The following is a 15,421-nucleotide window of genomic DNA, read 5'->3' as shown; positions in this document are numbered from 1 at the left end:
GGGGGTCCCCGGGGGGCTCCCCGCGCCCCAGCTCCCCTTGACGGCAGAGCCGCTTCTTGTTCCAGCTAGGGTTCGAGGATGTGATCGCGGAGCCCGAGCTCACCCACTCCTTCGACAAGGTCTGGATCTGCAGCCACGCTCTGTTTGAGCTCAGCAAGTACGTGATCTACAAGGTTCTGACTCTGGTCCTCGCCATACCGCTGGCCCTGGTTGTGGGGATCGTCTTCGCGACGCTCAGCTGCCTCCACATCTGGTAAGCGCGTGCTGTGCCCGTCGGTGCCTGGGCTCTGCCGACAGCTCCGCAGAACTCGTCTGCTGTAGCACTCACTACTGCCCAACCAGCGATGGCCGACTTTACGCCGGTAGTCATACAGCTAATATTAACTGCTTTATTTCTAAAGGGAGAGAAAAGGAAACAATGTTTTCTCTGTGATTCAGTTCCCCGCCTTGGTTTTACCAGCAGTCTGTCACGACTGTGTAAGCTCCTTGGGGCAGAGAGCGTGTATTGCCACTTGGACGGCACCTACGGCAGTGCATTCCAACCATGGCTGGCTTCTGAAGTGATAATGGTGACCGAATTTGTTTTTTTAAACTGAAGTGCAGAATTTGTTCAAACGTGTATTTTAAATTAATTATCTAGGCAAAAGTATTACTAACACCTGAAGTTATTACTAACTTATTAGCACCATTACCTCTTTCATTTTTTTTCGTCACAGACTGAAGAAAGCTTTTGAGGGCCCAGCTTGCTCTGTGTTACTGCCATAAAATATAATGCCAGTGCCTTGCACCTGGTACATAGCTATCTCTAGATGCAGTGCCCCAAAGCCCTCACACCTAAGCAAGAAACCCTGCTGATCTTAGGAAAGCTTCTTCTGGACATGGTACAAGTTCACAGGCAAATACATTGGCTGTCCGAGTCACACCAAACCTGTGTACTTTAAGCATAATATACTCACAAAATATCAGGAAGAGTACTTTGAGACCAGAAAGGGAGATGATGGTGGACAAGGAAAAATGGCAGGGAGAATGATGAGGTTGAGGAAAGAACTGACAATCCAAAAGGCTGCAGAGGAAGGGATGAATGCAGATTATTGACGTTATTTCTGCAAACCAGTATTTTCTGTATATATAAGTTTTGAGCAAAGTCGAATTTGACTTGGGTAACATGGGAATCCTTTTCCTTCTATTAAGGAAAACAGAATACAGAAACCGGAAGTGAATTCAAAACCCTGGGAATACACTGATTATCTGCACCTGTGGTGGCAATCTCATGGGTGCAGATTTCAGTTTTTGAAAGTGGAATGGAAGTTTGTGTTGATGAAATTATCAAGCCATTTTGAAAACTGATTAACTTGAATTTTGGAGCATAATGCTTGCATAATATTCAAAGGACTTACAGTGCAGTTTAGAGATGTCCACTTGCTACATCTCTGGTTCCCAAATTGTTACAAACAAGCAGTGCATAGGCATGGTGTTGCGCAGATTTTTACATCTGTCAGCTGTCACTGTGCCATAGTGCGCAGTGTGACTGCAAAAGGGTGTGGTGAGTATATATAGGTTTCCAGTGGTGAAATACCTATGCAAAAATTAATCCAAATTTATTAAAACTGTAGTACTTTTTTTGTGCTTCAGAAGGACCTTGTATCTGGATTTCACAGACTGGATACAGAGACCAGGGCTCAGAGGTCAGTTACTATTTATGCACGTAGTCCCTAGTGACTATCTCTGGAACCATGGGTTCTCAGTACATGTGAAATAGGACTGTCTGACTGTAGCACTTAATTTGAAAAGTCTCTCTTGACTTTCTGAGAACACACTTGCTTCCCCAGCAAATTATTTTCTTTGCCCAGGTTCATTGTCACTACAGAATTGATCTTTCATTTTGATCTTCCTTGCACCTGGGATGGATGTGAAAGAGTCCTGTAACTCAGTAGTGCTATCTGCACCCCCTTGGACTCCCTCCAGTGCTACCATCGAAAGGCAATACTTTCTCAATACAATGTCTCATCTTCCCACAAACTCAAGCTGGATTTGTTCCAACACAAAGGTGGAACACACTAAGTTGGCATCTCTGCACCTCTTCGTGTTCCAGATTTCATGGGAGTGAGGAGTTGAAAGGGTAGTGAAAAAGCAGTGCAGGTTTAGAGGTCCTAAATATAGGGTACTGGCTCCTTTGTAGGCCCATTGGGTCTGAAAAAAAACCTCCTTGTTTTGTATGTGAAAGAAAGGGAATTCCATTATAACTCTGTCTTCAGCTGTTTAAATGTCATGGGAAGACCCTGGGCAAACCCTCCGAAGAAGGCTGCCACTCAGAGTCTCTGTGCTTCACTTTTATCATCCAAACCAGTGAGGTGATGATGTGGGTATGTTGTAATGGAGCTTTTCCTGAGGCTAAAGTCAGAAGTGTTTCAACAACTTTTGGAGGTGCTCAAGCACAAAGCTCTGTGGATGTCACACGTCATTGCAGTTTCGTCAGCATGTTAAAAATCCACGTTAGGTCTAAATCAGTATTTCTCATGCTCAAGGGCACCTTGTGAATTGCCCCCATCATACCTGATAGTAAATGTTGTCCCTCACCCAAAAAAAGAAAGCTCAGTAAGAAATATATAGTAATACACTTAATTTTCATTTTTAACCATAAAGATGGAGCATATTCTGTTCTCATTCTGGCTGGTTGAGCCAGAATCTGGTTTCACACTACCTGGTAAAACATACTGATGGGCTGAAACTGGGCCAGCTAGCAGGCTGGTGATTTATATATAAGCCAGTTCAAAGAAGTCTACTTCATATTTTTTCTTTACTGATGACTGTCATTCTCATCACAGAGTATACAGGCCACACTGAGTTGTAACATCTTTCTATGAAATTAACAAGCTTTTAAATATGTCCTTAGATTGTAGCTCTTAAGGTTATTGATTTTTGAACATGAGCAGAACACTTCTGCTTTTTCAGGCGGCTTGTGCAAAATGGTTATATTTTTTATAGATCAGCAACTGATTTTTGTTCCAAGCCACATGTTTGCCACCTCTTGGAAATTAACACTTGAATTTCATATATGCTTTTTTGTAGTCTTATCCGAATAATGTTCTGGTATGTTGCATATTTACACTAAGAATCAGTGATTCATTTGGGGATCCATAACCTGAATCTTGGATCTGAGATGGGCTCACACAGCTTTGTAGGGATCATCAGCTAAAGCACTAGGTATTCACAGCACTTCCCCACTTGAGCTTCCATTCACAGTGCTAAGATATAGCCAGGGACTTACATGCTAAGCAGATACGGACATGCATCATTTCTTACCTTTTTGTATTCCTCAACTTCATTTACATAACTGCTGCTATCATACTCAACCCTAAAGCCATGTCCCTACTGACTGCCTGAAATCAAAATAAATTACAGTACAGCTGTGAAGGCCTACCTTATCACCTGGTGGTGCTGCCTTGATGCCTCTTCTTTGATGTCCAGTACATATCCCTTGGTTTATCAAGAGGAAGTACGTGGATGGTGTCTTGCTTCCTTTGTAGTAGTTTTAGCTTTTCCAGTCTACCCAGGTCTTGGAATACATAATGTTCAATTTTAATGCACTTCATATATCGTGTGTGAGTTGTGAAAGGCTTTGGTTGTGGGACAACCTCACTTGTCCCAATGGTTATTGGGATGCAAGAAGCTGTATAACTGCTAGGTAATTGATAGTCATCTTTCACAATGCTTGCTTGTACTGTAGAGCCATACAAGATTTTTAATCCACAATCATGATGTAGTACATGGAATCGGGTAATTTAAGCACAAAAACAGAGCATTTGAAAAATAGTATTAAGACATATCTGAGATTCCATTTTGAAAAACTTACAGGAGAAGGTGTGATTCTTTACTTTGAAGCAGGAATCTGAATTAATGGTCCATGACTACTCCTACATTTTTCCCCAAGTCTGTGAAAAGTTGATTCTCATTATCAGTGGGAATTAAACTGTGCTCTGCCATTTCCGAGGGGTGTTTGGTTCTTGACAGTGTTCCCTCAGGGTTTAGCAAGAAGAAAAAGTAATGTGAGCAAAAGTGAGAAAGGTTGAGGGGTATAACTTTGTAGATGTCATGCCTTGAACAGAATAAGGAGAAAATACAATAGGATTGAAAAAAAATGGGGTAATTTGCACTTTTCAGTTCAACAGTTCCCAAAAGACACGATCCATCCCACTTGGTGAAAGAAGGGGTATTTTATAATATGTATAAATAGCAAGATTGAATGAGAGCTCACATAGGTAGCTGTCTTCATCTTAGATGACAAATTCAACAGACCTTTCATTTTCTTCCCAATACTGTACTACATGGTAACACTAGTAGTACCGATATGGCATCAGTGTTGATATCCTTGGGATATCCTACTTTAATTTTACTGTTAGACATTATTCAAGCAGGTAGTTACCGCGTCTGAGAACAAAAGTACAGACCGGGATAAATCCGCAGCAAAGGATGTGCGTGTTATGTTTGTCAGGTCACAAAAACAAATACGTGGCTTCTAGTGGCATTTGATTATTTATTTTTAAGTGTGACTGGTCACTCCATGGACAACATTGCACCCTCTGATAATCTGGAAATATCGCACTGTAGGATAACATATTTTGTACAGAACAGGACGCAGACTTGTACACATGTAAATACACCTCCATACACACACACATAATTTAAAAGTTGGAAAATACCTTTTATGACTCTCCTGGGTGTAAAGGATCTTCTTTGAGGAAAGATGTTTGAGTAATTGTAATCTATAAGTAGATTAATTTTATTTTAAAACTGAAAGTTATTTACATTAATTAGCTTTGGTTGTTATCATGTCTCATGTATCCTCCTATGGATTTAGTCTACAGTGGGTTTCGCATGCATTTACCATAAATAAAAAAAATGAATAGCAAGTGCTAAAAGATTATTAAAGATTACTAAAACATTTTAATGTTTATTTTATTTAAGATAATCAAAATAGGTTGAGTTCCAGTACTGTGTGAATGACCTCTACAGCAATTTCAACTACTATGGTCACTGCTTCTCCAGCCTTCTACATCTTTCTCTGAATCTTCTGAATACTGTGGTATTTGTTTAGTTTGTATTTTGTATGATCCTATCAACAGAGGGTCCAAAAGCAGTGTTGTCTTTCCTGCTTCTCTCCAGTTAAGTTAGATTTTTTAAAAAATCAAGCCAAATTAATTATAAATGGTAGCAAAGGACCAATTATATTGTCTTTATCAACTATCTGAAATGGAAAAGAGGTGAAGTCAATACAAACAGAATAGCCATTTCTGGCGTTTTCCCTGTGTTGCTTGGAAAAATAGCAATTTTTTTTTTCCTTTGCATTATTGATGTATATCAGCTGTATTCTAACAGGTTAAGGCCTGATTTTTTACACTATAAATCATCTATTCTGTATGCAGTGATATTATAGGTGGTTATAAACACGTAGTTTACAGGGTTCAGTTTAAAACTAGAGGCACATTATTCCAGTAATGCTCACAGTCCTATATGGGGTGTTTCAGCAGAGACAAAAGAGAAGGTTTTAGAAAAACTATTCTTGTTTAAATCCATCTGGGCTAGCTTTGAGTAGAGCATTGACATACTAGTATATGGCTTGCATTGTATGACAAAAGCTGTTAGATAAACACTGAAAATAATTAATTTTGATTCTGTACATTTCTAGCTGTCAACTTTTTAAAAATGTGGTAGGTTTTTTCTAATTTGTTAATCTGAAGACTATGCATTGTAAATACACAGCACCTCTTTTTTTCAGACTTAGGATGACATAGTAAATTATTTATTTTCTGTCATCAGTTGAAGTCAGTGAAAGTTCTGCAATGGAATTATGCAAATGCAAGATTGGGAACTTAAATTTTGAATGCAACAGTAAACTAGAACAGAGTTTATTATTTTATCAAAAGAATCTATAGCTTCTTTTACCTATTTTAGGAAGTAAATATGTTCAGTATGGCAGAGAAATTTTTTTAAAACCTTGCTCTAGTAGCACTTCAGTATTATTTAAGTTATTTATACATCTAGTTTTTCTGCACCCAAGTAAGAAAATCCAGCTCAGTGAAATGACCAGAGGTTTAGGCCAGTAAATTATTAAGGAAGGAGAATAACCTGAAATAGTGTGGTCAGTTATCATGTGTCCACTGGCTCTCCTGAGCTGCCCATATGTGCACTTCTGGCTCTCCTCCATTGTTAGCATGTGTGACTCAAGCCACGACTAATGGCATTGCTTTGGAATTGGTACACATGGAGAGCAATCTCCAGATGCTTACCAGTGCTCCGGAGATGAAAGCACAATACTTTCTAGTATGCACCCTGAGTGAATAAAAAGATCTTTTCCCCTGACAAGGAGTTTTGACCATAATCTAGTGTTAATTTCTCACCCACAAATTAAGAACTGTACAGGATCAGCCCATTTTTCTTAGATGTGGCATGTATCTGTATTGTAAGAATCTGATGTAACTGGATATTGCCTTCCTGTTTCTGTTTTACTGTAGCAACTTGTAACAGGGATGGGAAGGAATGAGATGCCAGTGGTGTGATGTGCATGTGTGCCTGTGTGCTTGTGTGTGTCTGGGAGAGAGAACAGATAAAAGGAACACCAGAAGAGGCAGCAGAGCAAGAACAGATTGTACAGGGTGCTGTTTCTAGTAACTCAAATTGGGAAACATGGTGTTTCTGTCAACCCCTGAAGACCCACATTCAGATATGACCACAGCACAAGTGTGTCCTTAGGAGATGATCGCTCTTCAGCCACGGTGGCTGGCAGCAGGGCTACAGCAGATCATGTACACCAGCCTTGCTAGCAGCAAGGAGAGACAGAAAAGGTTCATAATTTTAAATGGCATGTAAAGAAATTGCTGGTTAGTAAACAGAGACACAATGAAAAGAAAGCTGGTGTCTACTCTCTCATGTTGCATACAAATGATTCTGGCCAGAGGACCACATGCATAATGGTGTTTCTGCATATGCAGGTATGAGGTCTTGAGCAAACCAAATTGATGGAGAATGACTGCAAGAGAGTAAAATCAACTTGCTTAAATATTTATATTTATATTATAAAGTTATGAAAGTTAAAGAACCATTTGTCTTCCATAAGATGTCACACTTGTGTTCTATTATCCTGATTTCCCCATGCTGTCACAGCACCAATCTTCAAATCTTTCATTTTCTCTTTTACAGGGTTGTGGTGCCTTTTGTGAAAACCTGTCTCATGGTCCTGCCTTCAGTGCAAACTGTATGGAAGAGCCTGACAGATGTTTTCATTCTACCATTCTTTCAGAGCCTAGGCCGGTGCTTTGCCATGGTTAATATACGCCTGGACCAAGAGTAAACCTCAGAGATGTGACACTGCTGTAGTTGTAGCTGGTGTTACACTTCTTTGCTAACCTAACATACACGCACTTACCATTCATTCCAAACTGTTAAATTAGGATGGCTGGTTTAAGTGGGAACATGCTGGTTTTGTTAAAACTCATTTATTATCAGGGAGATCCATTTAAGAATTAGTAGGCAGTTTTCATAGCTCACTGTTTTAACAGAGTGATCGTGGAGTATATTGGCAACACTTTATTTTAATGGTAGGTTGATTGGTAGGTTACAGGAGAATTCTCATGGAGGATTAAAAGCCACCACAGTGATAATGATTGGCATTATTACTATAAATAAATTAATGAATAGGCTGTTACGCCTTAGACAAAACTGATCTCTAGGGTTTCACATTGACTTTACTGCAGTTCCACCAGGGATCATTTTTGGCCTCGCTATGCAGGGTGATAAACCCAGTCCTCTGTTATCAGCAGTTAAAGTGAACATGACTCATTGCATAAACATACAGGGAAAAGAACTGTTGTGTAATTCTCCTATATTGGGGGGGAGCTCTCTAGAAGTTTATCCCTTAAAATAAGGTGTTAGCTAATGATCTGTAACACTAGCTAATCTGTATATTTTATTTAATGAGAGATTAACTTTGCTGTATATTTTGTACCTTTGTAAATGACAGTTGATCAGGTTATCTTGAAGCACAGTTTCTCTAGTATTTGAATTCTAACCAACTTATTAAGCAGCAAGAGTGAGACACTGCAAAAATTACTTTATATAACTAAAATTTCCTTTTCTAAATTAAGTAGATTTTGAGTGTTGCTGTGCAATTCTAATATATTAATTATATATGATTGTGTGTAAAAGCAAATTATAAGTGTTTTCATACGCAATTATGCAAAAGACTTGGAAATATCTGTTTATGAGAAATGGTTTTTATTAAAAACGGGGTGTAATAAATGCTGCCCTGCCTATTTCTGTATATTATTGGTGTGAACATTGTGATATTTAAAGCAATAGACACTATGCTAGCACTTTAACTAGGTAGCAAGCTCTTCTAGAAGGCAAATGAGTGTATTTGGTATCTTTGTCTAAATCTCCTCATCGACTGACTTGACTCTCTCTGTTGCTTATTTACTGCTTCAAAGCCTAGCCCCTAAAAAAGGCCCTTTTTTCTTCTGCACCTAATATGACTTTTTAAACTAGAATAACAGAACATGTGCAGAGGTACATTAAAATTACATTAGCCTTCTGGTGGGCTTATGCTGCTGTTTTATTTAAATACAGATGGTAAGTTGCAATTGTAAAATGTTTGTATTATTTAGAATGTTATTTTCTAAAATTATGTCTCAAATTTCTTATCAAACAAGAGGTATCTAATAAAATAATAAAATGTCAGCTGTTTCCCATTTTAAACTTCATTTCTTTTCAGATTTGTCAGCTTTTAAACAAACTCTTAAAATGCCAAACAGCAAGAACACTATGTAGTTCTTCCAAAATATGTGAGAGGTAGAGAAATGGATGAGCATCAATACAGTTCCACTATTATCAACTGCATTTAACGTATTTATAGTAGAAAATTACATATCTCTGTGTATAACTAAGCCCATACAGAATGATTGCTTTCTCCAAAGCAGGTCTCTCTGCAGAATTTTGGCAACATTCAAAATAATGCTTAATTCTTTTTACAGGTGCATGCTTTCTTTACAGATGAGCTGCAGAATTTTCCTCTTCTTGCCTTTTGGCCTATTAAAGCTACCTGACACTGTATATTCTTTGTATATTAAGAACATCTTTGTATATTAGAAGTATTTTTAGCATTTGTGCCATTTAGAGAGAGATTCATATGGCTTTAAAAAACTGGATCTTAATGATTAGTGCCCATGGAAACTTCTCTTGCTCTTTTTTATTCTGCAAGAAGTTAGCTTGTTTTTCAGATGTGTTCTTCAAAATACCTTTCTTATGTTAAAAATGGAAATAACTCTTTTGAAAATAAAAATTTGCCAGGCTAGGCTTGAACTCTTTTGAGAGTTATTTTCTTTTACAGCGTCCAAGGACTTTTACAAAGATATTTTCCACTGAAAAATATCCCCTTGATGAATTCATTTAAAAGAAAAAAAGAAATCAATCAGTACTAGTTCTTGTGTCTAAAAGGAGCCCTATAAAAGCCTAAGCTTTGAAGGAACCCAAGTCTGGATTTGAAGTTTTGAGAACGAGGCCATTCCCCAGAGAAAGATCTATCATTTCATGGTATGCATTCCTGGACACACGCATTCTTAAATAGCATATTGAAGTCAACTGGCTCTAGCTACCACAGACAATTAAGTAGAATGGCTTGGTTTGTTCTTATTTTGATTTAGGCTTGTCATTGATTAGTTCTTTTCACCATTTCTCTAGCTGCTACAAGACTCAAGCAAGCTTGTAATTAAAGCTCTTAGTTTCTTACATATTTTATAGCAATATCTTTCTCTGGAACAGGTGTGCCTTTACTATAAGAAAATACAAAGTGCACTCTTAGACTTTGGGTAAAATATTAGATGTTTGGCAAATACCCTTACTTGTCCATAAAAGGAGTGGAAGGAAGTATAAATATTTACAGACTCCAATTCTCAGGTGTGGATCTGCCCTAGGCAACTCTGGCTGCCATGTATTCTCAGGATTTTATGGTTCTGACATGCATCCTGGAGGTCTGGCACAGCATATACTGTGAATACCTTACAGCACTGTTGGACAGCAGGGACTGAATGGGAACTGGCACTGAACTGTGCTCTTCAATGTAGGAGTAGGTCTGTCTCCAGTTCGTTTGAGATGTGGACAAACCATCCCAGCTGATCCCTTAAAAGCAACTTACAAATGAGAATGTAGACAAGGGAGTCCAGAAACTGAGTTTCATTGTCTGCAACAAATGTTGGAAGATGTACACCTGATTCAGGTCATTATTTTGATGCATCTTCTCCTCTGTGGAATGGGGAAAATGTTATTGCTCATAACAAGAGTAGATTTTCCATCATCACAGTAGAGCTATTATAAATAATAAGTGTGAGATGTTCTGATTCCAGCTTGTCTCTTGTTACTGCAGACCTCATATCTACAGTCATGAGCTGGAAACTCAGTTTTGACATGCAAAATATTTCAGCATCTTGTTTTGTATGAAGATCACAACTAACATACAGAACTAACCCTAGATTTGTGATTATGGACTTTTTAATTCACAAAGAAGTTTAACATGCCTCCTTATGAGAGCTGTTTCCTAAAATGTTCCTAATCTGACTCTGGAACTTTTATATTTGTATCTTACCTTCACCACCCTGGTAGTTCACCATATAAATTGAAATAAATTCTTAACAGAAACTTTGACGCATTAGTAAATGAAGAGCCTGTTCCCACCTATCCAAAATGTTCACTTAAGCATTCACTGACTAAAAAGTTCAGAACATCCCTGCAGCTCTGGGACCTCAGACCACACACTCGTATTTAGTGGAAGCCAAAGAACGGTAAGTCCTTTATTTTTACAGGGTGTGATCATTCCCCACCTGCAGAGATAAAACTATTGCTGTTACTAAATCTTTTAAAAACACATGGAAAAATACATGTGTTTGGGTTTTTTTTAAATGAAAATGCAAATGGAACAAGGTCAAACACCAGACACTTTACCAGTGTTGTCTGTTGTCTATGCTCATGAAAATTAGCATTGAAGGCCTCCAGAGATACTGAACCTGCAGTTAGGCATTAAAATTGGAGGTTCTTTCTTCATGCAAGGATTTACAAATTAGGGATGAATTAATACAGGCTAATTTTAGCTTGGTGACACTAGTCTTCCTAACCTTATTGCGACAAAAGGAAAGTGTCTTCTGAGAGGTAATTCAGAGGAGCTTAGATAGGTTCCTGCTTTGAATCATCCTCCAGAGAAAAGACTCTGCACTGATTAATGCAAAATATTGGGCTAGGTTTGGCTTGGCTTCTTTCCTCTGCTTCAAAGTTGTACTTGCTCCAGAAATTGGGAATGCCAATGGAAGCAACTAGAGTTTCATAAAAGTAGTGGAGCATGTTCTTCTCTACACACCTCTCACAGCTTGATGCCAGGGGTGTCACCTGTGTTAGATGTTCAGTTTTGGCTGTTGTATAGTTCCCCCTTCCAACTGCAAGTGGGAGGAAGAAGGACCCCTTCGCATAGCCCTGCATCATATCCTACTTAAGACACTCAAATGGGGTAAAATACAGCGATTTACTTTTATTGCAAACCTTGAGGAAAGCTTGTCTATTTTTCCAACTGCCTCAGCTCAGTAACAGCTGCCTTTTCACCCCATGTACCTACCTGATTTTGCTTTTTTTATTTTACACTATTAGAGCTATCACAATGCTACAACTATCAGCTAGGGTTTACCACACAATGCTTAGGTAGAGAAGCATAGTGACAAAAAGCCCATCCTACATAAGCCTTAAGGAGTGGGTATTTAAGTCCCATTAATGAGACTAGTTCTCATAATCTGACATTTTCTATTAAACACATGAACATTTAATAATGAGGTAGACTGGAAGAATGGTGCAGAACAGTGTTGACATAGACCAGTGTTCATGGTCCAGCTCAGTAGTTTTCAAGTTATTTGATACTGAAAAGGGTCGAGAAAAGAGGGACTTGGTTTGCACAAGGTCTGGCAGAATTAAAGCTTTCAATCTATTTGCCTCTCCAGTCAAGGCAGTTACAAGCTATCTTGCTAAAGACCTATGGGGGCTAGCTCTAAAAAAAGATGTACACACCTACTACAGGATTGAGATGAGAGAAGGTCACACATTTTGATCCAAAATTGTAATCCCTGACGAGCTGCCACCCAACCAGGAACATGTCTGAACTCAGAAGGCACCTCCCTTTCACATAACCCCCCACAATACCTACAGTTTTACTTTTTTCATGCCCAGAACTGCCCTTATTTGAGCAGCTTGGCATCTTACTCACACCTAAGCCCAGTCACAACCCCAAAAGAAGGGGGGCCTTAGACTTCTTGAAATACACTTAACTGCAGAATAAGGTACTCCCCAAAATACACTTTCCCAGGAGTGAGTCCAAATGCAATGGCACACCTCAGGCAAAAAATTTATTTCAGGTTTCTCAAGTGTTGGTTTGCCTCTTCTAGCCCTTAGGCTATTGTGAAATGTTTTATGGCAGCACCACTTTCACGTACAATGAAATCACTCCTGGCTAGAGGTTGTGAGAAGGAAGGAATGTGAGAAGAGCTGCCCATCTCTCCTGGTATAACTAATCCTTGGATTCAAGGCACAAACAGGCCAAATAACAAATGCATACATGAATCTGCAGCCCTGGATACTGGGGGAAAGGGGAATCCATCCCTATGGAAAAGTTCTGATCCAGTGATGCACATTTTAAGATAGAGAAATCCTTCAGGGAGTGGGGACAGAATGACTACCATGAATCCTCCAGGACTACAAGTCTTTAATGGAATGAGGAAAACATTGGCCTGCATGTTAAATCTATCCTAATTCTTGTTAGCATGCAACAGGGTGACAACAGTAGCATGACCGCTGAAAGTTCAATACCAACAGTTCTGCACCAACAACTGCACATAAAATGATGTGGTTAAGCAATTGAACAGAAGATACACAAAAAAGCAACGATCTTCCACTCCTAAGCGTCAGGTTTTTAAGTGCTCTGCATAAGACAGGCTGCTCATGCACAGCTTCTGTTACCTGACAGCCTTGTTGCTGTTGAAACTATACATAAAGAAAACAGTTTCCCAGGGCTGATTTTGATCTTGCTGACATTGGAATATATCAGGAGTATTGCTAATACCATACCTGGAATAGTTACACAAGCTTAAAACGAAAAGGAGGGTGAGGAGTGGAGGAAGGAGGAGCGTTTGATACCAGAAAAAGACACTCAGTGAGCAGTCATCCACATTCAGTTCAGCTTCATGACTCATTTTCTGACAGTTTTTGAGGGATTTTGTCTGGTCCTTCCCCACCCCCCTCCCCCCACTGGCTTCTTGGAAGACATGTTTCCTACCCATAACAAAACATTTCCTCCCCTCAAAATGGGAAAAATAAATCATACGGTACACATGCTTTTCTCCATGTTTAGAGCAAGTTTTCAAGCAAGGTAATCCTGAGGTTTGAAAGTTTCATTAAAGCAAGATTTTGGAGCAATAAAAACATTTTAAAATTAGGTATGAATTGTCTGAGGCTGGTGTGATGAAGAAAGGCAGTGAAGTGGACAACCAAGGTGGCATGTAGTCCTGTTTAGCCACTGACCTGGACTACTAAAAACACAGCAAAGCTCCATGAGAAGACTGGGCGGCATTTCCAAGGCCAGCTTGAGTGTCTACAAATTCTGGTAATTTTTGGCCACTCCTGGATAAAACATTCATAGTGACTGAGAAGGGGAACAGAGCTTTTGCACTTTCAGAAGATTCCTGCAGGCCTTTACCAGGCCCTTTCCCACTGAATTATTACTCTTCCTCTGAATGTAACAAGGAGATCCTTGCAGAACTCCTGTGTGTATCCATACCAAGTCTCTGGCTGTTGAGTTTGTGTGCATTTCTCACACAGCGGTGCTAGAGGCAAGGGGCCATGGCTCCATCCCTCTCCATCTCTGCAGATGTAACTTGCTCACTCTTACTGCTTGATAGTACCCATGTCTTTTTCTGAGTAGGCTGTCTTCTTGGTATTCCAGCTCAAGAAAGCACTACTAATGTGATGATTCATTTCACTTTGTATGGAGCCTATTCTGGAATTCATCTCACAAAACGTATAAATTCCACTAGTTTATTATATTCTTCTAGCTGCAGTAGTGTTGTCTGATTCAGAAATATCTTTTAAAGGGGGCTGTGGTTCTGAAGAAACTATTCCAGAACCAATTCAGCATTTCAAATTAACAAGTACCTCTCTTTTTTTCAGTCATCCTTGAGATACACAGTAATACTGAAAGATGGATCAAAATGTTCTGGTTCATGTGCAGGACAGTGATTAACTGAAAAACTTTCCTAGATATGAAAACAAAGAGCTACCTTGCAGGTTTTTTTTCAGATGGATAGAAAAATTGCAGAGTCGATGTCCTTCAATGCACTCATTCAACTCCATATACAGACTCAAAAGCTTGGACAGACTAAAATATTTTAACGATGGCTTAAGTGAATTATTGCATCAATAAAAAAGCTACTTTTAAAAATTACAGCTAACTTGGAAAGTTGGAAAACTTCCATCCGGGGCATTCGTTCTAAAGTTTATGAGCAATATAAACTAAAGGAAGTCGACTGCTAACTGATGTATTAGCAGTACATGTCCATGCGGACTGCATTTTCAACAGGTGCAGTTATTTACATCTGTGGAGCCTACATCCATCTTAGTGAGGCGCTTCTTCGAGGTAATTTCTCTATTGAAGTGCCAAAGGCAGACTTACTGTAGTTAAGAATTTTCTACTTCTGTTGCTGCAATTCTGTGCTAAATGGCATAACACTAAGGTCACTATTTTTCTGTTAATGTTATAAATCTTTCACTATAGTCTGATTTCCTAACACAAAACTAATGGCTGCAAACACACACACACACACACACACACACACACACAGAGAGAAGTGAAATATAATTCATTTTATAGATGTGTAATGATGCTGCAACCCTAACCTGAGCCATTTTGAATATAGTGATGAATATTTATATCTATAGCATTTACACCTATATATGCCCCTGAGCTTACAAAAGACCTTGGGAACAGAGCACGGCAAAACGGCATCCCACCGTTTAAAAGTGAATCCCAGTGGTTAACGTGCATGGCAGACAGGAATGGATCAACCTCCTCCCGGGAAAAATATAGCAGTGTTAAAATGCAGAACTGTTAAATATTTGAACAGTTTTGAAATGAACCAGTTGAGAAAATATCTTTTTCTTCATCATAAGGATGTCCAAGTTTCCACAATTGTTCCTGGAGCAGCGATGCTTCTGTGTAAACTATTGTCAATACCGGGAGGGGGGAGCCCGACAAACGCTTCGCTTGCTCTGGACGCTAAAGACAACTAAAGTTTTCCATCTCCTCATTGCTTCCTTGCCCCCCCTTGCCCAGGTGACTCTGCCGCAC

At 39.2% G+C, this 15,421-nt stretch overlaps 1 protein-coding gene across 1 annotated transcript; it reads left to right on the top strand.

Moving 5' to 3' along the window:
* Positions 1-41: 41 nt before the first annotated feature.
* CAV2 (caveolin 2) lies at positions 42-9,354 on the top strand (the record flags this gene model as incomplete). The annotated part of the gene is made up of 2 exons (XM_017733083.1): positions 42-253; positions 7,198-9,354. Coding segments are annotated over 2 exons (363 nt in total), but the record flags the coding sequence as incomplete, so codon positions are not given.
* Between the last annotated feature and the right edge of the window lie 6,067 nt (positions 9,355-15,421).

The sequence above is a fragment of the Corvus brachyrhynchos genome, unplaced genomic scaffold (genome assembly GCF_000691975.1).
Source record: "Corvus brachyrhynchos isolate BGI_N302 unplaced genomic scaffold, ASM69197v1 scaffold32, whole genome shotgun sequence".
NCBI classification, from domain to species: domain Eukaryota; kingdom Metazoa; phylum Chordata; class Aves; order Passeriformes; family Corvidae; genus Corvus; species Corvus brachyrhynchos.
This window is presented reverse-complemented; position numbering and strand designations above follow the sequence as displayed.